The following is a 26,612-nucleotide window of genomic DNA, read 5'->3' as shown; positions in this document are numbered from 1 at the left end:
CTTAATTTCTTCTTGTTTTCTGCAAACTGAACTGTTTCTGTTTCTTACTTACCTTTACTTAATGAGGTTCGATGACAAAATGATCAGAAAATAGTCAATAAATGTTAATATTGTTTCTGTATTCTGTTTTGCTCATTTACTGTACAGTCAAAAGTTGTTAATCCGGACACCCATAATCCAGACCTCAAAGCTGCAAACTTTCTGCGCATGCGTTAACGCATGCGCGTTTAATGTATAACGGACGGTATTGTTGGCAGCGGTGATAAAGGCAAAGCATGTTTTGCTTCCCTTAAATAAAGCTAAGACTAAACTAAATAAAATTCTTGCTTTATTCCATAAATAAAATAAAAGAGCTAACACTGTAGCCTTTACATTTTAAAATCATTTGATTGAAAGCAAACTAGCATAATGCTAACTGATAATCACACAAGAGAACAAAAACAACCAAATTCGCCGATACCGGCGTACATATATACTCGGCCAACTCGCCGATCTTGACGTCATCGGCCAATCAGCGGCAACCACGTTAGCTTACCGCCGATCAACCTCCGATCAAAATTTGCATGTGGAAAGCCAACAAACGGCCCTCTTTTCCCCATGCAAAGACAAAAACAAAACTTTCACAGAAGTTCATAGTTCAATTCTATTATACGAAAACACTTATTGTCTTTAAACACTGAAAACATCTAAACAAAACTTTCTTAAATTAACAGCAGTCGTTGCTTTTGTAAATAAGTCGGCAATATTTAATTTACTGGTGATAAATTCAAGGTCAAACACTCCATCATTTACTAGTCTTCTAACAAAGTGATATTTTACGTCTATGTGCTTAGTTCGGCGATTTTCTATTGGCGATCTAGAAAAATCAATGGCAGACTTGTTATCACAAAATAGTTTACACTCTCTTAAATTAAACTTTAAAATTTCATCTTGTAAGACATTTTTCGTCCGCATTAATTCCTTCGCTGCTTCAGATAAAGCGATATACTCCGCTTCCATGGTTGATAAACTTACACATTTTTGTTTAACCGTTTTCCAGATTACCGGTACTTCATCTAAATATAATATAAATCCTTCCATGGACACGCGGTCATCTCTGTTACTTGCATAATCAGCATCTGAATAACAATATAAATTTAGATGTTCAATCTTCGATAAGTTTAACTTATATAATTTAGTACTATTGAGATAACCAAGCAATTTCAACAATGCTTCCCAATGCCTAATTCCAGGATTCTCCTGAAATTGTGATAAGATATTCACTGCATATGTAATATCAGGCCTTGTCCTGTTAGCTACAAAAACTAAACATCCTAACAGATTTCTAAAGGGTAATTGTACGCATTGCCGAAACTTCTGCACTTGTAGATGGACAATCTAATTTTGTAAGAATAGTGTCCTTAGCTATGGGAAGTGAAGTTATTGGTATCTGGAAATGTTTAAATTTTTCAAAAATTTCTTCGATATATTTTTGCTGATGTATAAAATCCCCATTCTCATTCTCTAAGAATTCAATTCCAAGTAACGTTTTAGTTTTGCCTAATACTTTAAGATCAAAAAACTTACTCAGCTGTGAAATTACTTTATCTATACTATATTGATCTTTACTAAAAATCACAATATCATCTACATATAACAAGAGAATTACATTTGAACCCTTATAAACACAATTACACCATTGTATTTTCTTAAAATGTAGATTTTCTAAAGTACTTTCAAATTCACAAAACCATTCACGGCCGCTTTGATGTAGACCGTAAATGGCCTTGTGTAATAAACACACTTTATTTTTCTCTTCGATAAATCCCTCTGGTTGGGCCATATATATGTTCTCATTTAGGTCTGCATATAAATATGCGTTCTTTACATCTAACTGACAATTAGTCCATCCATATAAACATATCAGTATAGTGAAAAATATTCTTATGATTGAAAAATTTACTACAGGACTGTAAACGTCATCAAAATCTTCACCTCTTTTCTGCCTGAATCCCTGTGCTAACTAAGCGTGCTTTGTATCTAACCACTTGATTCTTTTCATTTCTTTTTAGCGTATAGACCCATTTGTTTCTTATTATAGTTTTATTTTCTGGCTTTTCGACTAATTCCCAAACCTTTCTTTTCTTTATTGTGTCGATTTCTTCTTTCATTGCCTTATCCCATTCTTCGGCATTTACTGATTTTCGTGCTTCTTTAAAATTTTGTGGGATAACTATTTCTACGGAATTTGCCTCTTCAGACACAGAGCTAGTCTCCTGTTCTACGAAATTAACTTTCCCCGAGTATTCGTTTTTTCCACTAAAATCGAACTTATCTTTTTCATATTTAATATTTCTTGCCTCACAATACTTTTCAATATCATTATAGGATCTAAAACGGGTGTCTGTTCCCTCTACATAATAATATATGTCTGTACGTGTTCCATCTGGCCTTTTAACTGCTTTTCTTTGCCAGTTTAAGTCTGATACTTCTTTCGGAGTAGATTTGTCATCTGACAACTTTATTTCTTCTATAGAAATTTCCTGTTCTTCATCTGATTCTGCTAATTGCTCAGATTCCTCTAGTCTTTTAAATTTAGGTTTTGATTTCTGTTCCAGGATGCCATTTGCTGCATACAGTTTTTCATCGAACTTCACATTACAAGTTTCTATTAATTTGCGTTCTTCTGGCAGCCATATCCTATAACCCCTAGTTTCCTTCGCATATCCTACCATGATTCCTTCTTTGCACCTCATTTCTAATTTATTCCTAATCTGTTTTGGCACGCCAACATAGGCTTTACAACCAAATACTTTAAAATAAACAACACTGGGTTTTCTATTTAGGAACATTTCATAAGGGGTTCGGTTGCTTTTATGACATACTCTGTTCCACGTATGTACGAAACAGCCAAGAGCTTCTGCGCACCATTCTTTTCCCATTTTACCGTCATTAAGCATAGCTTTAACTGCGTCTAATGCCGTTCGGTTAAAACGTTCACACACACCGTTCTCTTCTGAGGTGTACGCGTTCGTGCGTTCAACACTAATTCCATTTTCGGCTAAGTACCCTTCGAATTGCCTATTACAGAATTCCCCACCATTATCGGTGCGTATACTTATTAATTTTCTATTTGTCAGTCTTTCCATTTGCCTATGATAATTCTTAAAGTTGTAGAACGATTCGTTTTTATTTTTCATACAATACACTGTTACTAATCTACTATAGTCATCTACAATAGCAAGAAAATATTTACTCCCACCCTTAGATGGAACTGGTAGTGGGCCACAAACGTCTAAATAAACCAACTGCGATGGTTTATCCGATCTCTTCGGAATAGTTTTAAAAGTTATTCTACTAGATTTAGCAATAATACACGATTCACACCTCTCTATTGGTTTTTCAATTTCTGGTAACCCTTTCACGCTTTGATTCTTACTAGTTTTCTTAATATAATCAAAATTTACGTGGCTAAATCTCCGATGGCATAGCATTGCATCGTCTACTTTATTTAACTTTCCAATTTCTGTACCGTAACCAGCTTCCCTTTTACCTGTTGCATATCTAAATGGTTTTACGTGATAAAGTCCGTCATATCGTTTAGCGTAGCATAATCTATCCCAATTATTAAAGTATATCCACATCTTCCCTTTTGAAATCACAAAATGAGCACCAGCCTTTTCTAACCTTGCTCCCGATAATAAATTTCTTCTTAGATTTGGATTATATAACACATTATCTAACTCAATCCAATTTATTCGATTGCCTACTTTTACTGCAAATTTTACAGTACCCTTTCCTATTACTTTCACAATTTCCTACAGCTAAAGACATACGTATATCGTTTATTTCTTCGAAATTTGTCATTAAATTTCTATTATTACAGAAATGAGTTGTAGCTGCAGTATCTACGACCCAATTAAATTTATCTGCGTTACCTCCTTTATCTGTAGTTGTTACATAATTTTCTACTAACATTAATTCTTTATCTTTAAACTGTCCATTTTTATCGTCTATTTTAAACTTCTGATTTTTACTTACATTTTCTTTACATTGAGCAATTAAGTGCTCAAATTTATGACATCTGAAACAAGGTCCTATTCTCATATTCCCCATTTTTTTCTTAGATTTAGTTTTATTTTCAATTTTATCTTTCCCTGCGTTTAAACTAATAGTATTAAACACGCTTACCTTGCTGTCTTCTAAATCGGCAATTACCTGGCGAAGTCGGCTTTCTTCCCTTACCAGCTATTCAGCAATTCTTTCCAGAGTAAAATCTTCGTCCTTTCACCTATAGATCAATTGTACAATGCCGGAGTATTCCTGGGGTAATCTCCTTATTGCCTGGAATCCTTTAAAAAGATCTGCCAAGTTGTGACCAGCTTCAGCCAACTTCTTTGCAGTCATTCTTATTCTTGCGATGAATAATCCTATTTCTTCATTTGGCGTATATCTAATACTAAAAAATTCATCCAGTAACTGAATTATCCTTGCTCTTGTTTTGAGTTCGAATTGCTTCTGTAGAACTTCCCACACTTCTTTACCACTTGAACATTCTTGTATCAGCGGCCTGAACTCAGCTTTAATTCCGTAATATAATGTAGTGAAGGCTCTGTTCTCCCTCAGTGTGAACTCCTGCTTTTCACGCCTTGTTGCACTTTTATCTAATTCTTCTTCTTTGTCTTCTATGAAGCTCCAACAACTTCTATCCAGTAACAGCATTTTCATGTCGACTTTCCATCGATCCCAGTTGTCATGGTTTAACAACTCAAAACCTTCAGGTAGTAATGACATCTTCAATTAAGTGTGAGCACAACGACTTGAACAAACTTCTAAGACAGGTCAGCTTCTTTTCGTGGATAACGGCCATCTTCACCTGCATTCCTTTAATGCTGAGTTGAACTGGATGACTGATTAGCTGTTGGCGCTGGGCCCATAACCCTGTTGGCAGTGATGATAAAGGCAAAGCATGTTTTGCTTCCCTTAAATAAATCTAAGACTAAACTAAATAAAATTCTTGCTTTATTCCGTAAATAAAATAAAAGAGCTAACACTGTAGCCTTTACATTTTAAAATCATTTGATTGAAAGCAAACTAGCATAATGCTAACTGATAATCACACAAGAGAACAAAAACAACCAAATTCGCCGATACCGGCGTACATATATACTCGGCCAACCCGCCGATCTTAACGTCATCGGCCAATCAGCGGCAACCACGTTAGCTTACCGCCGATCGACCTCCGATCAAAATTTGCATGTGGAAAACTAAAGCCAACAGGCATAAGCTAAGCTAAAATTATCTATTTCAGTTAATGTTGCAGATTGTGTTGTTCCTTAATCTTCTAATTGGACCCGGCTTATTATTTTTTGCAGATTGTTAGAGCAATTTTATAAAAGTAAGCTTGAACTTTCGATTATGTCAAAAAGAATTTCCGATTCTGGAGCTGCCAAAGGATCTATAAAGCGAAACCATGTTTCGATGTCCACCAAACAAAAAGTGGAATTGCTGCAAAAAATGGATAAAGGCATATCCTTTGTTTCTCTAACCATTCCGAAATCTGCTTATCAATTTCGCGCTGCTCTGCGGGAAGGAAGGGACGTCGCGGCGCACAATGAGCTGGAAGTTGATCTGTCAGCACTATCCTTATCTTCAGGGCAGATGTTTTTATTTTACTCAGCTTATAATTCCTTACTAAATGTAGTATTTCATCTCGATGCATTCTGTCTTTGATATGATTTAAATCAAATTCCTCGTCATTATAAATATCACGAGTACATATCAAATAGTTTTCTGGTTGCAATTTTCTAATTTCAACTATGCATAATGTATGCTTTACGCATGCGCGCGTTGAAAGAAATGTTTAATAAAGTAAACAAATAAATATTAAGCTTTTTTTTTTTTTTTTGTAAATTTTGATACCCTTTAGATCATAATTGCTCTTTATTTCATAAATTACGGTTTCATATTTTTAATTTTATAATTTCTGCATGCCATCTTATCAGATTTAAACTGTTGATCTATAATCTGGAAAAATCGATAATCCGGAATCGCCGAAGTCTCGACGAGTCCGGATTAAAGACTTTTGAGTGTATTAAATTTCATATTTTTCCCGAAAGGACACTCTGTGGTGGACATTTTAGAACTACATTTTTTTTTTTTTTTTTCAAAATTATGTGAGCGCATCTCATGTATAGCCCATATGTAAAACTTTGTTGCATTCCGTTCACCTGTTCACACTGCAGGATGACATTTATAGGGAAAGTTTAATTATAACGAACAGAAAACACTTGCGACAATTCATCATGCTATTTTATTGCATTTTGCATCATGAATTTTAGATTTGCCAAGAAATTAAATAAAATCATCATTATTTCCAAGCATGTGGTATTTCACCAAAAAATCATTTTTCAATTCTTGGAAATTAGTTAATAAGTCATTTGCCTTCTTATTTAACAGAATGGTGGCAGAGACAAGCTGAAAAGAATAATAATCTGCATGCTGCAGTTTTGAAAAAAAAACTGTCAATTCATCTGAAATTTAAAATCTTATTTAATGAATCTACTGACTTAATTTAATCTATTGACTATTGACTACTGATTTAATGAATCTTCTTCAGGGCAGATGTATTCCTTTGCCAAAGGGGTTTTGGTGATTATTAGTACAGTCAAAAGTCGTTAATTCGGACACCCATAATCCGGACCTCAAAGCCAAAAACTTCCTGCGCGTGCGCCGCATTGACACATGCGCATAGGCGTTTAAGCGTGCGCGTAAGACCTTTACGACTGCGCATTTGCGTGTGCACAAGCGCAGAATACGTTTTCGCTGCGCGTTTAATGTATAACGGACTGTATAAGCTAAAATTATCTAATTGTCTATTTCAGTTAATGTTGATGATTGCGTTGTTCCTTAATCTTCGAATTGGATCCGGCTTATTATTTTTTGCAGACTGTAAGAGCAATTTTATAAAAGTAAGCTTGAATTTTCGATTATGTCAAATAGAATTTCCGATGCTGGAGCTCCCAAAGGATCTACGAAAACGAAAGTATGTTTCGATGTCCATCAAACAAAAAGTGGAATTGCTCCAAAAAATGGATAAAGGCATATCCTTTGTTATCTAACCGTTCCAAAATCTGTTTATCAATTTCACGCTGCTCTGTGCGGGGAGGGGGGAACGTGGCGGCGCGCAATGAACTCGAAGTTGATCTGTCAACACTATCGTTATCTTCAGGGCAGATGTTTTTATTTTATTCGGCTTATAATTCCTTATTAAATGTACTATTCCATCTCGATGTACTTAGTCTTTGATGTGATTTAAATCAAATTCCTCGTCATTATAAATATCACGAATACAAATCAAATAGTTTTCTGGTTGCAATTTTCTAATTTCGGCTATGCATAATGTATGCTTTACGCATGCGCGCGTTGAAAGAAATGTTTAATAAAGTAAACAAATAAATATTAAGCTTTTTTTTTTTTTTTTTTTTTTTTGTAAATTCTGATACCCTTTAGATCATAATTGCTCATTATTTTATAAATTACGGTTTCATATTTTTAATTTTATAATTTCTGCATGCCATCTTACCAGATTTAAACTGATGATCTATAATCCGAAAAATCGATAATCCGGAATCACCGAAGTCCCGACGAGTCCGGATTAAAGACTTTTGACTGTATATGTCAGCTAATACCCAAATACACAAGATAATTTACTTCTCAGAATGCCAAATTACTTAAAAGAAAAAATATAAAGCTTAAAAATACAACATTTGAGACTTGGGGGGGGGGAGGGGTGAACAGAAATTGAATAACCTTCACTGTACTTCAGTACAAAGTCTGAGATCCAGACATGTTTGGATTTTGGCGATTCTGGATTTAGGATTTTTCCACATATTAGATAAGAAGACATGTATAAATTATAAAATTAAAATAAGAATATATGCATGAATTATAAAATTAAAATATGAAATAATCATTTATGAAATAAATGAAGCATTTATGACCTTATGGAATCAAAAATCTGCAGAAAAAAAAACCATATTAAATAATTAATATTTAAACCATATACCATATTAAATATTTATTTCAATGTAAGTTGTTTAAATTACTTCATTTTTTGTGCTAATATTTTATCCTTAATGCTACAGATACATAACTTCTTGTTCAGTTACAATGTTAAATTGTTCCAAGTCCTGTAATTGCATGTCGAGAATTCCCACTTAATTGTCAATTGAATTTTTTTTTTTTTTTTTTTTTTTTTTTTTTTGTTCTCAACAGCCTCTCTATCACTTTCTTCATATTCGGTAGGGGTATTTTTTGGATTTAGAACCATACTACTGATTTCAGTGCCATTAAATAACTGATGATTGTGCCATTGTCACTGCAATGAAAAACTTTTAGTTATATCATCTTCATTTACTACCTTTTCTTTCTTCACAAATTCGATTAATTGGAAAATTTCTCTTTTTGCTTGTGATATTTGAAAACCTTCAAATAAGCGGCTGCATTCACTACACACTACTATTATCGTGAGAAATCGGTGATTAAAGAAACGTTATCCATTAAATTTTGTATATCTTCTATGACATGCTGATGAAGTTAAACCTGAATAATATTAATTATTTATTATATTTAAGGTTATTTTTTGCACATGCTTAAGACTTATAAAAGTTTCAAATAATTAACTTCTCATATATACTTACGGCTTACCCAGGTATGGCGCTAGACATTTTGCAGCCCCATACAGTCTGCAGGTCCTAAATCCTGCTGCCAAATGCCTTCCTAAATTCTAAATATTTTCTCGCTCCTAAATTCTGCATCTAAATACCTTCCCTAAATTCCAAAGATTTTACTATCCCTTCATTTTTTTGCTCCATTCAATACTTTGGAATGCAGTTAGCTGAAGTCAGTAATCATCGCAAAACGTAATGTCAATGTAAAAAGTTACCATGCTGTTTGGTATTCAGTTACTTATATTTAAAAAAGAATTGCTTAACCATTGCTGTGTGAATCATTTCATGTTGATAGTGAAGTGGTGATGAAAGTGAAAAATAATAAACCAGCAGGTTGAGATAAGGGGTATAAATTATTCAGTATGTACAAAATCAATGATGTTTTGATATAAAAATGTTTTGGTTTGAAATGTATGCCAAGCAAAAAGGTGGGTATGGGGCCAAATTATTGATCACACAGATTTATGCTAATAAATGATTTTTTTCTTCAATATATGGAAGTATTTTATTTAGTGATGAAGTATGAAGTTTTATTATGAAAAAATATCAAATGTGCAAGCATAAAAAAAAAAAGGTTACTGTTTGTCCTGAGGTACGAATTAAATCATTCTGAATATTGGATATTCGGATTTCAGACTTTGTACTGAATTACTAATTAATTTAAAATCAAAGAAAAATGCTTCAAATTAAATATTGCTTTTTTATTTTATCACTCTCTGTTACATATTCTACATTCTATTGCAGACAGCAAAGTTATGTGACATTTGTAATTTTCTACTTATTTAAATAGAATTTTAAGCCGTACAGTAAACTACTTCTTATGACTTTTAACAACCATTTGTTTGACATGAAATTCCTTCAAAGCTTTATCATGCTTTTGTAGAAGTGAAATGTTTTATGACATTCAAAGTACACTGAGAGCTTTCTTAGATTTCTGACTACTTCAATGCCTACTTAAAACATTTATCATATAATTTAAGAAGTTAGTATTACTGCACATACCAACAATACAGATAAACTGTCTAACATAAATAACAATTAATCTCTGTGCAGAGAAGACATAGTAAACAATAAAAATAAAATTAAAGAATTATCATTTAAGGACGGAAGATGCATGGTCAAAAATACCAATCTGAAAGCACCCATTTTTTAGGCTCCATTCTAGACAAATTTTTTCTCCTTTGCAGACGTGTACATCATCATCCAACACACAAGCTGCTTGTTTCCATAACCCAATAGGATCAGAGGTATCTACCACAAAATTTGAACCATAATTCAGCGTAAACCAATATATGATAGCAGTTGCTTTACCGCTGTTAATGGGTTCTATCTCAACTGTCTTGTGCATTGTGTTGAAAAAAGTCTTTCTGTCAGTTGCAGATTTGTCATTCAGGTTGACTTGACACAACTTAACAGGTTCACTCAGTTTTTGATGTTGTAAGGTAGAGAATTCAATATCTTGATGAATTCGGCACTGAAATAATAATGATAATTAAATACTTCAGTATGCACTATACAAGAAATATAATTTCTGTTACTTCTGATATTTTAAGAGTTGATTCATTTTGTAAAATAAATTTATCATAACTCATATTTCAAAATGCATATTTTTAAAAGGTTATTTTTTTATTACTGTACTTTTTTTGAAACACAGGGGAATATATTTTTAAAAATTACTAATTAATTATAGTAACTACCATATCTCGTGTATACTGAAACAAATATACTTTATTTTTTGTTTCTTGTCACTGCAAACTTTTCATTCACGTTGACATGTTTCCTATACATAACTTTATCTCAACTGCATTCTTAACTTGTTCATAATAAAATATTCTATATATTGCTTATATTAAACAGTAAGTTACTCCTACATCATATAGTTTTAAAATGTACATATAATTATTTCTTTGACAAATATTTAAAAATAAATCAAATTAGACAAGAAGTTCACAAAAAAAAAAAAAAAAAAAAAAAAAAAACTGAAGTTAACAGTAAGTCAAAGAAAAACTATAAAGGCTATAAAGTAGTTTCATTTCTTATATATTATTTAAAAAAAAATAAATATATAAACTTACTCGGTAAGCATTCATTATTTGCGAAATCTTGTAGCCAGCAGTCCTGTCATCACAAACAACTTTTGATTGCTCTTTTAGTATTGGACTTTCTATTAACATGGCTGATATTTCAATTTCCCCAGGAATCACAATACCTGTCTCTTTCAAACATTTCATCCTAAAAGATTTTAAATGATCCAAGCATAAATTTGTTTAAACATTTTAATTATATTTATATCACATTTTTATACTGATGATAATAAAAATGATAAAGTGTGCAGCATGAAGGAGGTATTATCTTTCACACACAAAAGTTACTTCATTTTTTAATTTAATATTTAAAAATATCAACATAATTCATCAAATTCATAAATTTTGACAGATTTACATGAGAAAAACTAATCTTCAGAGTCAAAAAATATATAAATAAATAAATAAATGCATATAGTAATCAATCAACTTTTCATAGCGTATTTCTAATTATTAAAGGCTAAATATAGTACAATATCAGTGATGCACCAGATGTAGCATAGTAACACTGTATTCTCTAAAAATAAGATTTAAGTCTTATATTAATTTTTGTTCCAAAAAGATGCATTAGGACTTATTTTCAGGAGATGTCTACGTTTTTCATGCACAACATTTAAATTTTTTCTTTCACAATAATTTACATTTATCCACATAGTCATTTATAAAAAGCTACTTTTATCCATACATGCATGTACAAGAATTTACATTTATTCTTTTTCTGAAATATTATTATAAAACTGCAAACTCTAAATCTGAACCTGAATTTCTTGTAGAACCACTAGCTCTAATCTCTCTTATCTAGTAAGACAGCTCTTCTTAAATTAGCACTTACCCATGTACCCTGTGTGTAATACAATGGCAACATAGCTGTCAATGATTTCATCCTGTGAATTTTCATGCAACCTCTTGCAAGCTAGCCTTTGCAAAGATTCCACACTAATTTCTCTCCATTCTATTTTCAGTCTAGTCACTGGTTTCCATATGCAAATGATCTTGAATAGCTTTCTTATATAGCAATACCAGATAGACAGCCATTCCTGTAGCAGGCATTATTTGATTTATTCTTCTTGTAAGAAAATCCCTGCCTTTAGTGTGATGATTGCTGGCTAAAATTCCAGACCAATAGATCTCTTTGACCACCTTGCAAAACAAATGGTAGTATGATAGTTGTATGTGTACTCCAGGTTTATTTGGTTTCAAAAATGACTAAAAACAATCAATATTATCTTATTCATCTTTAGTTATGAATACAGGTAAGGATTTCTTATTATACAGATTATATGCCAAAAAAGATGATATGAGCATTGCTCTAACCATTGAAGGGAATGCAGATTGAGGAGGTACTCCTTTAGTGAACTGTTGTTTGAGACTCTTGATCCATAAACACTGTGGTCCAATCCATAGCAATAAATTTGAAAAGCTGGTATTTAGACAATTCAATGTCATTAAAAAAAGACTTGAATATAAGTACACATTTACAGTATCTTCCAGCTTGAACAATGTTGTTAATCTTTTCAAAGGCAATTCATTTCACTGAAGGAAGCCATCCATCCAGTGCATAGAATTCTTCTGTGACATGTTTGACAGTGATCACCTCTGTAAACAATCAAAACTTCCGCTCTATTGTCAGCAATCCATGCACAGATGATTTATTCCAACATGAGAAATAATGATGTCCACCTGAGCTACACTAATGCTCTTAGCATTTTCCTCATCCATCTGTTGAATGTAATTTTTAAACTCTGATCACCATTTTTGGACCATCTGGAAATCTAGCTTCTCTTGGCAAAAAGTTGCAAGATTCTTATACCATGAAACATTTTCAATTACTTTCTTGTATTTGACTTAAGAGCTCTTTCTTTTTGTTTTCATCTTGTTCAGAGATCAGAATAACATTCTCTTTATAGCTACATTTAAATCAAGTGTAAATTGATAACACACAAGATAGGAGTGGCTAAAAAAAAAAACTGTTAAGCAGGATGGACTTCAAGTTATAAAAAGTCGAAGTCACAAAATTCAGGAAATGTTTCTTCACTTCACGTGAGTGCTTTAGTATGTCTGTTACAACCCAGAAGGTACTGAATAATGAAGGTTCTAATTAGTCATAACCACAACCATTTATCAGCAGGTACTCATGTCTTGCATTTAGTCAGTTGAAAATAAATCTGTCATCCATCGATCCAGCTAATGATCTCAAGTTAGGCTTATTTTGAAGGATAATCCTTATATTATGAATATCCTGAAAAATCCTCCTGAGGATTATTTTCAGAGAAACACCATGCTAGAAATTAATTTAATAATATCAAATTGGATTGTGGAAGCTTTTGAATTCACAACTCACTATTATCTCTAGTCAAACATTTCCATAACCTTTCTGTACATCAGATGTCTATTTAAAAAGTCCTTATTCTACCTAAGTTACAACTCACTATTATCTCTAGTCAAACATTTTCATAACCTTTCTGTACATCAGATGTCTATTTAAAAAGTCCTTATTCTAAGTTACAGCTAAGCTAAGCATGCATAATTTACTTAAACGATAGAAATAATTATTAAACAAACTTCTTTATACTACTAATATAAACTACCCAACGTTGAATTTAAAATAAAAATCTGATGTATGCACACCGACTTCTTTGTATGGCCTATTAAATTATACATATTTTTTGCTACATTTAATTTAAACTTATTCCACGAATTTCATTAGAGATATATTTCTCATTCAATCAATTCAGTTCTCACTTGCAGCAACGCAAAAATGCATAAACATTCAAAGCATCTTTATTAAAAATTGAAAAATACAGAAAAACAAAAACACCAAACACAGTTAAAAACGGTTTAAAAAACTTTTATTACTAAAATTAGAGTTTCTACACAAAAACAAGCAATTCGGACAGTGGGAAGGAACACAGATGTTTTTGATGCACAAAAGAAAAAGTTTACGTTTGGACCCACTCATAAAAAAAGACACTCAAGTTGGTGCAAGAACTGACTTAATTCATTATCCTAAGAGTTTCAAAGTACATAAATAGTGGTTTTGTTAGGCTTAGTAGCACTTTAACAACTTTTAAATTGTTGATAATTAAAGGGTTTGCACGAAGAAAAGCCCAACTCCACACTTTTAAACTTTTGGAAAAATTTTTTTAAAAATTTCAAAAATTCATTTTTTAACTTATATTTCATACATTTGTCCTTATTAAAAGTGCTATCAAAAATAATCTTTTACAACTACTCAAACAACTTTTAACTCCATGCAAGGAATGATTTTTTTTTAACAAAAAAGACCCATGAACACATCTACCAAAGTAGACCTCGGCCCTTCTTGCTGCAAGACCTTCAATTCTAATACTATTGCATGCAAACTAACTATAAACACAAAAACCTTAACCGAAACAAAAGAATAATTTAATGAAATAATTCAACCATTTTTAAAGCAAAAAATGCACAATTTACCAACATATAAGAATTAAAAAACCTGAGCTCACTGAACTGGGGTGGATATGCATATATTTATAAATATATTTACATACTTTTGGTGCAGCCAATTGCAACCAAAAAGGGAGGTGCACAACTACATGTTATAGCTCGCATATGCAAAATTTTAACATTATGAGGCTATTTCTTTTCAAGTTATGTGAGATACACACATACCTATGTACAAACATCATGAAAAAATCTTTTCTGAATCTATTTTTTACTATCCATTTTAGGAAAAAGTGTCCTTTATTCTGTCTGTATGTACAGACATCATGCAAAAACATTATTCAAATGGATTCAAGAATGATCAATAGATATTTTTGTTGAAATATGCTAACCAAAATTTTTCGCGATTACAATACTTCCGTTACTTTGTGCAGGAAAGCAAAAGTAGACTTCACTTTTACTAATTAGCTGTGGCAACATTAGATATTATGATGTTACATGTAAAAATTATTATTAAATACTTACAAAAAAATTGTAATAAGAGGCTTGATAGCATATTTCATCTGATAGTCAATTAAAGTGAACATTGTAAGAACATAAATTACATTCATTTTTCTGTCAATGAATATGATATGATGGGCAAGTCTGATAATTTTCTCATTTACTAGATAACACCTTCGGAAACATTTCCATATGATATCTAATACAGATTACTTACATAGCATAAAATGTCCTAAAGCTAAAACTCTGCATGCATATATGATACATGAGATTATATATTTTATTAAGATATGGAAAAAAAGGAATAATTCAAATGACTAAAAAACTGGTTTAAAAAAAAAGATGAAAAAGTAAGAATTAAAATATGGCTGAAATACACTTTTTTGAACAAACCAAAAAGGTCATATTTACAGTTCAGCCTATTTTGGCAATTAAAAACAAATGAAAATTTCTTTACATCCAAACAGCCTATGCCTCAAAACAACAATTAGTGAAACATACAAATATTTTTTTAAAATATACTTTCTAAAAACAGCATAAAGATTTTGTTTGAATGCTCTTCAAAATATAGTAGGAACTATCCGTTCCTAATGCACGGATTCAATGATTCACCAAGCTGAAACTTATTATGAGAACTCTAATATGTATTCAAACATAAGCAAAACTTTTAGCACACATGAGTCTTATACACATTATGTGTACAAAAAACAGCAGCAAGCCCCCCCCTTCAAGAAACTCTTGGCCCCAAAGTCCTCTCATGTGCTTGGTTGCAGTGGGCAAGAAGTATAAGACCAGGATATTGTACCTCATGGCCCTGATCAAAATCTGAAGGACATGTTTCTTTGATTAGTGAACAGAGGTAAGCCTGATTTATCAAACAGCGTATCTCAAATGCCTATGTCCTTTTCAAGCTAACCTACATATGACATAATTGATTACTTCTGAAAAAAAAGTCTTTAAAAGTTATTATTTCATTTGTGTTTAAGAAAATATATCATTACTTACTTTAACATTGTGATGTCTTCCAACAAATTCTTTTTGAGAAGCCCACATAATTCCACAGGATCAACAATCAAAAAATCATACAGCATATTGCTTGTTTTATAGAAATCCTCATAAGATTTAAAGAGCAACCTTTCCTTGGGTACTTTATATAATTCTTGAAGTTGTTCAATTTCTGTCTGGTACTGAGTTTTTAAAACAGTGACTGAAGTTGAACTGCCTCTAAGTGATTTAAGACTCAGTGCAGGAAATGTAGAAATGTCCAGTACTGTAGAATTGTCCATAGTAGAAATATCTTGGAGGTTTATATCAATTATGTTCCCAGTTACATATGAATTTAAAAGGTAAATTAATGAGGGATCCATCAATATTTGTTGACTAGATATACGTTTCTCACTAATCTCCTTAATTTTGACATGATGCAGACATAAATGACCTTTACATTGAAACTGTACTTCAATGGAACTTCCCTCGCTGCAAACTGATGAACAGCCTAGAGGAAAGAATAAAAAAATAAATCTTAAAATTCTTTCAGCTGCTAAAGTTAAACTGCAATAAATCTTAAAAAGGTATTGGAGAAGCTGAAATTTTTCATAACAGATTAGAACAATCAAAAATATATTTATCATATAATCTTGTGCAGTATTATTATTGTTAATTTGCAGCCGCCTAGGTGCACTTTTATCAAAACACTTAACTTTCAAACTGAGGACACTTTAATTTTATTTTTCTGCTATTCATTTCAAATTCAGTCTTTTTACTTTCTGAATGCTAAAAAAAAAAAAAAAAAAAAAAAAAAAAAAAAAAAAATTTCTGATTTCTGTTTGAAAAATCATTTACAAATTAAATAATACCATAAAATCTGTTTATAAAAGCGAATTCTCAATTTTGAAAGAAAAAATTACAGCACCTTCATTCATGAGGTATTTAAAAATTTCCTCATAAATATAGTGTTCCATATTTAAGACAAATCTGCAGATCTTTAAAACTTGGGAGAAATGAGCACATATGATATGTTTACTCACACTAATTTCTCCCTCAATTTCAATTTCTTAGAAGTTTCTGAAATTACCTTAGCAATTTCTACTCTGTTTCTATTAGGTACAGAAAAATCTGCTCTGAAGCCTACCCTTCTTCTTTTGACAAAGCATTAGAATTTCTACATCAAGCACTATATAACTTCTATTATATTCATCACTGTAGTGGCAACATAAAACTGGATTCAGCTTCAGTAAAACTGCACCTAAAAGTTTTGACTTATTTAACTTCTTCATTTGTTTACTATATAACACCATTATAATTTAGGAAAATATTTAAACTCAATTTTCCTGTATTTTGTTTTTTAATTTTTTATTTATTTATTTATTGTATTGCTCTCATTTGCTTATTTATTTATTTTTAAAGTAACTGTCTTTATTTATACTATGTTATGTAGAATCTTTGATTTCTTGGCCACACATTGTGTTTGTATTTTTAATTCCAATTCAACTTTATAGAGTTTTTAATTCTGAATTGACTGATATGTGGATTGTGAGAATATCTTAAAGAGAAACAAAGATTCAGGGTAAAGATGTCCTATGTGTCCTGGTAAAAAACTTAATTATCAAGTTAAAAATTTTTGGTAATTTCTCTCCAAGGTCAAGATAATTTTGATAATTTAATTTAAGTTTCCAGAAAATGCATTTTCAAAAATTTAAGAGTGATTTTTCTGGTAGGTTATAGTATAATACATTCCTTCCTTGGACAAAACTTAGAAGGCTTTAGTGGAGACTGAACCAATGCAAAGTACAAAAATTAGTATGTTTTAGAATGATGCACTTTTAAGAGATTTAATTTTTCTTGTGGAAAATCTTACAGCTGCAATATTTGCTTTACATTGAGATTATTTTCACCTTATTATTATCCTTAAGCTTTCCTTGACACATTGTTGAATTTATTTCTCAGCAGTTTAGTCTTTGCTCTGAGAATGATGCTGTATTTGTTATATTTCCCTTACACTAAAGATAATTTCAGTTTATTTCTCTGTTTTTCATGGGTTATTTTTAGCCATTTTTCTTATCTGTAAAAACTGTTTCTTTTCATCCTGAAATAAAATTTTGAATTTGCCTCTTTATCTAACCTGGTTAAAGGAGATCTCCACATGGCAATACAGCACATTTATTCATGAGGTATTTAAAAATAATGTAATAGCATTTAGCTTTTAAGATTGTTGTTACATTTTTTACTATCACAGAAGAAACTGAAATAAAAACTGTGACCTGAGAAATTAATAAACTACTGCATGTCCCCTGCCACTGTTAAAGCAAATTTAAAAGTTGAATTAATTTTTAAAAAAATTGTTTAATTCATTAGCTTATCAAAATTAAGAATTAAAAATTAATTTTTGAAATTAAGAGCTTAATTTCTAAAATAAATGTGCCAGAGCACTAAGTGAATAAAAATAAAAAAAATAATAATAACTGCAATTAAATACAATGTAAAGAGATAAATAAAAAATTAATAAATTAATTTAAATTAATGATAAATAGTTTAATAATTTTAAAACTTTCAAACTAATTTTATTTCGAACTCCAGCTACAGTTTCAGTCAAAAACTGAGAAGTACCAAAAACAGGCTCCAAGCAGCCTGGTTGAATTTAAGCTCTGAAACAGTATATTATACTTTATGGTTATAAACAATGTATCAGTCAAAAACTACTTCAAATTCAATATTACAGAGAGATTAATGTACTTCTTAACATACAATACTTCTAAACGTACACTGTCATAAATCTTTAAGTGCAATTAATGCATCTTCCTAAAAAACCACTAATTCCAGAATAAAGAAATCTTACATAGCAAGTCTACAGTACAGCAAAATCAGCTACAGATCATTAGCATAAGAAAACAAAGAAATAGTAAAATTAATACTATGTATGGGGTTTAAATGTGTATATGACTCAGAAGAAAATGAATTTAATCAAACTGATAACAATACATTCTCCTCTAAATTTAAGATAATTTTACAAAAATTTCAGAATTACCAATAATGATTATATACCCTCTGTCAGATCATTAAGAATAACTTCCTTAAATGCTAAAAAATATTCAAAAACTGATACATTAAGCATTTTAAAATACAGGATATCCATTACATAAGTTCTACTCAAAATTGCCTTCAGCTATAACTAATCATCAGAAAAAATGCGATACTTTTTATACGACATAATAAAGAGATGGGAAAGGCATTTAGCAAAATTATTTCTCTAAAGCAAAAAAGAGAATTAGTTCCAAATATATTACTCTGAAGCAACCATTGTATACAAACAAATTTTTCAACACCATGAAGTAGCTTTTATAAAATCTGCAAACATTCTCCAATAACTTGTTTTCTGTGTGGTTGCCATGTACAATGACTCTGAATTTTCAAAACTCCATTTTATTATTTAAATTCCTTTATCAAATGCCAATCATGAATCAGCTGCTTCAAAGACATTTTAGATTTGAGGCTCGAACAGATCAGATCACTGCTTACTGATTCTGAAAAGTGATAATGAAATTTAAAGCAATAGTATCATTAGTTGTTCCTCCTGGAAAATGGAGAAAATTCATTTTTACAAAAATAGTAGAGGTGGACACAGCTTCAAACTGTGAGGCACAACACTAATTCAGTCCAGGCATTGGATAAATCATGTTCAGTTGCCCTCATGATACAGAAAAATATCTTCTAATAACATTCATACAAACTTTCACTTATGCAGCAGTTGCTCTCATATATTTTTAACATGCAACTCCAATTCTCACTACAGTTTCATTCTACCTATGATATTTAATTCAGAATGGAACATCTACTGAATAGAAGAAGAACATTTTCATTTGAATGACAAACTAAATACTCAGTTACTAAATTTGGGATTCAAAAAACCCACAATCAATTCTAGATCTTCTGCTGCATTCGCCAAAAATGAAGGTATGGTATGGCTTTACTGCATTGTTTATTTTGGGGCCACATTTTTTTGAGAGATTAACCTGATAGGCTCAGTGACATGCTTGATCATGGGACAGCAATATGTATTGCTGATAAGCGAAAAACTTCCTCTTGCTTTAGCAAAATTTGAAACATCTGGTCAGCCTTGCAGCTCAAGCATGTCAACTGATCTTAAAGCCAATATTTTTGCAACATGTGCCCAAGATATCGACACACAAGCTTTGGTTGGTAGTGACCTAGGCTATCTTATTATTTCAGATGGTAGCTGAAAATGATGGCCACCATGTGAAGCATGTTTTTTTGCAATCAAATTTGCACAAACCAAAAATATAGATAAATATGGGATTTATAAGCAGAGTGCCCTCTAATGGCAATATCTGAAACTAATCAGGATTTGTGCCAAATATTTTCCCTCCACTTTATTATATCATATTTTACACTTTTCCCATGAATGTTTATGGCTCTATAGCCATAATTACAGCTCAGAATATATAAACTTTAAATATGGATGCCCTGTGTAAAGAAATATCCCATACCAGTTTTAATAATATAATTTAGTGCTCTTGATTCACAATAAAAATGGAGATTATTTTATATACACTCTGCACAAAAAAAATATATGCACCCAGAAGGAAACGAACTACTATCACAAAACTTAACAAGTATGTAGTGTATGAGGAGATAAACAAATGATTACAAACTCAGAACAAAAGATTGTTTTATTAAGAAGCTATGGCATGAAAAAGGTTACAAATCAGTTAGTAGTCTATCTAACTTTCCCACCTATACAAGCTGAAACATGGTGTAGTATGGAATCAAGAGGTCACCTATGACCCATTGAGGAAGATCATGCTGTAATCTTTGCAAATAGGCGTTTAACTCACTAATATTCCGAGATGGCTGCAGTTATCTTTGGAGCGTGTAACAAACATGCTCTATTGGCTAGAAGTCTGGTGACCTCGGAAGTCACAAGAGCAAGTCATATTCTTTAAGACATTGTTGGGAGGGCTGTGCAGTATGTGGACGAGTGTTGTCTTGCTGATAAATGGTACCTGGGAGATGTGATAGCATAGGCAGTACAACCAGCATTAAAATGTTGTCCACATAACCGTGAGCCATAATAGTGCCTTGAAGGACGGCTTGAAGTGATTGTGTGTCCTAACAAATCACTTCCCACACTGTCACACCTTGTGTAATCACCATATGCTGCTCGATAACAAATGCCAGATTGGACCACTGCCTCCACATACATGTGCATTGGTCATCAGCACTGAGACTGAATCAGGATTCATCACTGAAGATGCCTCCAGTAGGTCACACTCCAGCTTGCCTGAGTTTAGCAAAAATCCAATCGACACTGCATATGATGTGAGGTCAGTGGCAGGCATCTTAATGGATGTCAGCAACATACACCAGCATCAGCCAGTCATCTTTGAATGGTTTCCCATGATACCACCAGATGCCTGGAAAGTGGTAAATGGTGTTGAATCAATGCTAGAGATGTTATTGGTACAGAAGTGGCCACTCTTATGGTTGCACAACCCTCGCACTCATTTGTGCTCTTGGAAAGGACTGACTCTCCACGATGGAAGATCATCCCTTCCATGATCCATTGTCACTAACACTAAGCAACTATCATATCACTCCAACTGAATTGGTGGCCAATATACCTGTTTGACCAACCTACTATATGCCCCTTCTCAAAGTCTGACAACTGTTCACACGGCCACCAGTTACATCTCGGAGGCATCTCTAGTTACAATACTGTCCATTCAAGTCAACAGATTCATTTGCATTGCCCTAAGGCAGAGGTTGGCAAACTGTGGCTCTTTGCGTCATTCATTGAGTGTGGGTCTTTTACAAAATAGCATATGCGGGCACGTGCACACCACAACAAGAAAATCTTGAAAATACAACACAGAGGCCATGAAATTTTACACAAAAATAAAAACAACTGATTTCAATAGAACTGTACTCACATGAATAACACTGATATCCACGTTCAATTGTGTCCCTGCCTCAATCAGATGCACTCATTTTATGACTGAGGTTCCCTGTGACCTTCGAGAATTTGGATCTCCCACAATAAAAATTAAAAAGTACTATTGGAAGTGATTTCTCTTTCCTTGATGTCAATGAAAAGAGTCTTCTCTTGTTCAAGGAAAAACTTGAACAATAAAGTAATGTCGGATAGCAAGGTATTTATAGCAAGCAGTGTTGCAGCAGAAATAAAGAAAACAGTTATAAAACATCCATGCAAATTTCTGCAGAAAATGATGTAAGATTTATAACTTTTTCTTATGCACGAATTTTATCAATATTCATATTTCACTTCATTTGAAATATTAAGTATCTATCAGTCAGATGAAAATATTCCCGGGACCTTGAATAATATTTTCCAAACTTAAATATGTATGCATAATAATATAAATGTATAGTCATAGTTCATGAATAGTAGTTCTAAATTACTGAAATAGTTGAATTCATGAAAGTTCTTATGTGCAAACATAAATACCAAGCCAATTTTCTCTTATGAATACTGATTACAGTGCCATAGAACATGTTATGCCTCTAAATTTTTATTAATTTCATCACGATCTGTTGTTTAGGTCACCAAAATGTACCTAGTTGAGAAAGGTATTTAAGATGGTTTGGACATATAGAGATTATGCACGAAAAGTTGTTGCACAAAACGAGTATAAAAGACAAGTGTGAATAGGAAGAGGGTCGACCACAACGAACGTACATTAATCAAATTGAGGACGTTCTTAGTAAAAGCCAGCATAAGAGTAATTAAAATGACCCATAATAATTTAAGTATAAAAAATAAGGCTCTCAAAAGAGATTTCAATCATTGACCTGTTGACTAATGAATTTCTGTTGGCTGTTGACTAATGAGGCTCTGTTGGTTAATGAGCTTGCTGATGACTGCCCTAAGGCATGAGCAATCATGCTTTTAAATTCCCCAGCTGCCCATCTCATATGCGCATAGCGTGCTTGCCCTTGTCTCACTGGTGTCGAAATTTAAATCATTTGCATATCTCATACAGACTACATTCCTGCTGAGTTTCGTGATTGCAGCTCAATTTCTTCTGGGTACTTTTTTTTTTTTTTTTTTGTGTGTGTGTGTGTGTGTATGAGATTGAGTGTATAAAATCAATAACGTAATTCATTTCATAAAAAAGTTGTAAAGAATTATTCAGTTTTAAACTAACAAGTTTTGTTCAGTTACTTATCTTTTCTCTCTTCCACCCATTTCCGTTTTTTGCCAGAATGTTGTTTCAGTTTCGCATGCCTTGCAGCTCAAGCATATTACCTGATCTTAAAGCCACCATTTTTGCAATGTATTAAATCGCTGATAAATTAGTTTTTTTTTTTTTTTTTTTTTTTTTTTTTTTTTTTTTTTTTTCAGAACTGCCTGACTAAACTGACTTAGTGCCTTCTGTTATCATAAAAGCTAAGGGGAAAAGTCATTTTCTTCCAGAATGTTGAAAAGAAAGGCCTCCTATCTTTGTTAAACATTGAAAAACAACCAGCTAAAGCTTTTAACACTTACAAATACCCTATTTACAATTTCAAATTTAAATGAAATACAAATAAAAATACTTAAAGAACAAGAACAAAATTAAAAATTCGCAACACAACAATTTCCCAATGAACCGGGGAAAAACAGCATTTCAAAACACTAGGAAGTTAAGTGCCATACAAATATTTAACTCATAAAAACTAGTTCTGACGGAGATCAGTGATTAAAAAAATTTTAATTTACTCACAAGCATTAAGTTTAACAAATTAAATTCAAAATCTAATTACAACTCAAATTAAACAAACAGCGGGAGTGAAGTGTCATAAAACCCATTTTCACAAACATGTTAAAAAAAATGCACACAATGTTTTTTTAAAAAAATGAAATACTAGTGAGCAAACAAGTATGCTTTAGCTTTCTAGCCAACTAACAGTAACATGAAAAGAAAAAAAATCCTGAATGATTTAAACACTGAAATGAAACAGAAGTTGAAACAAGCAGATAACACTTCAGAAAGTGTAACTTGACCAAAAGTAATTCCCAAAACACTAAAGCGTCTCCTAGCCAGGAAAACGAAAGAAATCCAATAGCAATTTAATTTCAAAAACAGGGAAAGAGAAAAAAAAAAGTTTGGACCCGTCGAATAATTCCCAAGCGCAAACAAGTATGGAGTCAAGAACCCGAAACTGAAACTAAAGAATTTCAAACAAGTGCAGATAACTACTAAATCCAAACCAGTTACAAAAATATGGAGGAAAAAAAATTGAGTACTTCTTTAAGAAAACAAAACTAACACATCAAAAACTGGAATTCAAATTCCTAAACAAATCAAGACCAAAAAAAAATTTCTGAAAATAGTCAACATGAATTCAAACAGACTGAACTGAAGCAGGTTACACACACATATAATTCCCACATATCAAGAAAGTATCAAACAAAACAAAAAATTGGCACAATTTAGACAAAAACCAAACTGCATCAAAGTTCACAAAGAAGTGAGTCGCAACGAAAAGCAGTTGTTAGCCACATCCTTAACTGACATGAAAAAACATAGAGAGCTTGTGTCTATGTAAATTGAGAAAAGCATTGCATTACAATTGACATACCCATGGCTTTATGCATCAAGCGAACCTCTACACATGTTGAAAGAGTAACTCAGAATCCACGTCCAGGAAAATATGAGTACCGAACTAAAGGCTGCGATCAAAAAGAACTTCCATGAAAGACACAAAAATAGTTCTCAGAACAAAGTTTCAAGTTTCCGGAGAGTAATCAAGTACAGAAAATGAAGAGTATGCAATGCACACAGGGTAGCAATCGAAAGCATGACAACTTCACAGCAAGACTACAAAAACTGCAGGTACCAAAATTCAAAAAGCTCACAAGAAAGAAGAGCTTAAAATAAAAACTTCTCAAACCTAAGATCTCAAAATACTTAATCTCACAAATCTCAATTCTATACTCTTCTTAAAACACCACTTAGCACAAATCCTCCACATACACTAAGCTTCTAGAGCAATCACAAATTGTCAGAACCAAACAGCGTCAACTAGAAAAACAAGAAAAAAAAAAAAAAAAAAAAGGAGGGAATTTGAAAGACAACAAACTTGAAAACAGGAACACAATGCAAAACTTAGTGGAGTTAATTACCTTAAAAAACGCAAAATCAAACCAAATTTCTTTACAAAATCTTTACAAAACTGAAGTCACCTATTCTACTTCCACTAGTATCAAATTTACATTCCAAACCATATTTCACTTAAAGTTCTTTTAAAGTTAAATCCAACACTGCAACAAGTTCAACCAAAAATTGAAATTCAAAAACCAATACAAACTATTAAGGCTCAAAATTGACAAATCAAATCAAATTTTAAAAAAAAAAGATACTGTTAAATGTTACACTGCTCACCAGTAAACTCACTATCAAACTACTTGAAAAGCCACAAGTTATGAGTACAGAATAAGAATAGTATCCTTTAAAACTATATTTCCAAAATTTCAAACAAAACCAATTCTACCTTTCCAAAAATTTCTCATAATCTCCCTATTCACAACTACTGTAAAACTCTAAACTCACTGTTCCTACTGTTTACACACTTTTCTCAGACACTAATAATTATTCACAAAATTCACAAAATAGGTAAAAATTCAATTATTCAAACTCTAAAGAGCTAAACAAGAAACTTACTCCAGCTGAAAACTAACTTGAAAAAATAAATAAATAAATAAATAAAAAATACAATCAATCTTTTAGTAAACTATCATTGGCCCCATGCAATTTTACAAATACAGTCAAAAGTCTTTAATCCGGACATCCATAATCCGGAATGATCTATAATCCGGACCTCAAAGCTATAAACTTTCTGTGCATGCGTAAATGCACTACGCGTTTACGCATGCGTGTTTAATGTATAATGGACGATATAAGCTAAGCTAAAATTATCTATTTCAATTAATGTTGCAGATTGTGTTGTTCCTTAATCTTCTAATTGGACCCGGCTTATTATTTTTTGCAGATTGTTAGAGCAATTTTATAAAAGTGAGCTTGAACTTTCAATTATGTCAAAAAGGATTATGGAGCTGCCAAAGGATCTACAAAGCGAAAGCATGTTTCGATGCCCATCAAACAAAAAGTGGAATTGCTGCAAAAAATGGATAAAGGCATATCCTTTGTTTATCTAACCGTTCCAAAATCTGTTTATCAATTTCACGCTGCTCTGTGTGGGGGGGGACGTGGCGGCGCGCAATGAACTCGAAGTTGATCTGTCAACACTATCGTTATCTTCAGGGCAGATGTTTTTATTTTATTCGGCTTATAATTCCTTATTAAATGTAGTATTTCATCTCGATGTACTTCGTCTTTGATATGATTTAAATCAAATTCCTCGTCATTATAAATATCACGAATACAAATCAAATAGTTTTCTGGTTGCAATTTTCTAATTTCGGCTATGCATAATGTATGCTTTACGCATGCGCGTGTTGAAAAAAATGTTTAATAAAGTAAACAAATAAATATTAAGCTTTTTTTTTTTTTGGAAATTTTGATACCCTTTAGATCATAATTGCTCATTATTTTATAAATTACGGTTTCATATTTTTAATTTTATAATTTTTGCATGCCATCTTACCAGATTTAAACTGATGATCTATAATCCGGAATCGCCGAAGTCCCGACAAGTTCGGATTAAAGACTTTTGACTGTAGAACCAAAATTAACTTTAATATACTAATATTTCAGATTTTCCAAAAAAAAAAAAAAAAAGTCCAATTTCAAAACTCATTTTCATTACGTACAAATTACATAAAATCTAAAAAACATTTCAAGAAGTTGAAAAAAATTACTATTTCTTGAACACTGTTCTGTTCTGACACTAAACCAATTAATAAAAATTGAAG

The 26,612-nt window shown here is 31.9% G+C and overlaps 1 protein-coding gene across 6 annotated transcripts in view; it reads right to left on the bottom strand.

Annotated features, from left to right (window-relative positions):
- Positions 1-9,391: 9,391 nt before the first annotated feature.
- Positions 9,392-26,612, bottom strand: part of LOC118202056 (protein arginine N-methyltransferase 9-like) — a 69,714-nt gene continuing 52,493 nt past the window's right edge. For all 6 annotated transcript variants that reach the window (XM_085820530.1, XM_085820533.1, XM_085820532.1 and 3 more), the window contains 3 exons: positions 15,725-16,214; positions 10,787-10,943; positions 9,392-10,185 (listed from right to left, as the gene is read on the bottom strand). In XM_085820530.1, the coding sequence (XP_085676656.1) occupies positions 9,805-10,185; positions 10,787-10,943; positions 15,725-16,214 (1,028 nt within the window). In that variant the 3' untranslated portion in view covers positions 9,392-9,804. The remainder of the gene's footprint in view (positions 10,186-10,786; positions 10,944-15,724; positions 16,215-26,612) is intronic.

Source organism: Stegodyphus dumicola, chromosome 7, assembly GCF_044657685.1.
Source record: "Stegodyphus dumicola isolate Sdum_Otavi_A_Nest chromosome 7, ASM4465768v1".
Taxonomy (NCBI): Eukaryota; Metazoa; Arthropoda; class Arachnida; order Araneae; family Eresidae; genus Stegodyphus; species Stegodyphus dumicola.
Note: the sequence above shows the minus strand (reverse complement) of the source record. Positions and strands in the feature narration are given on the sequence as shown.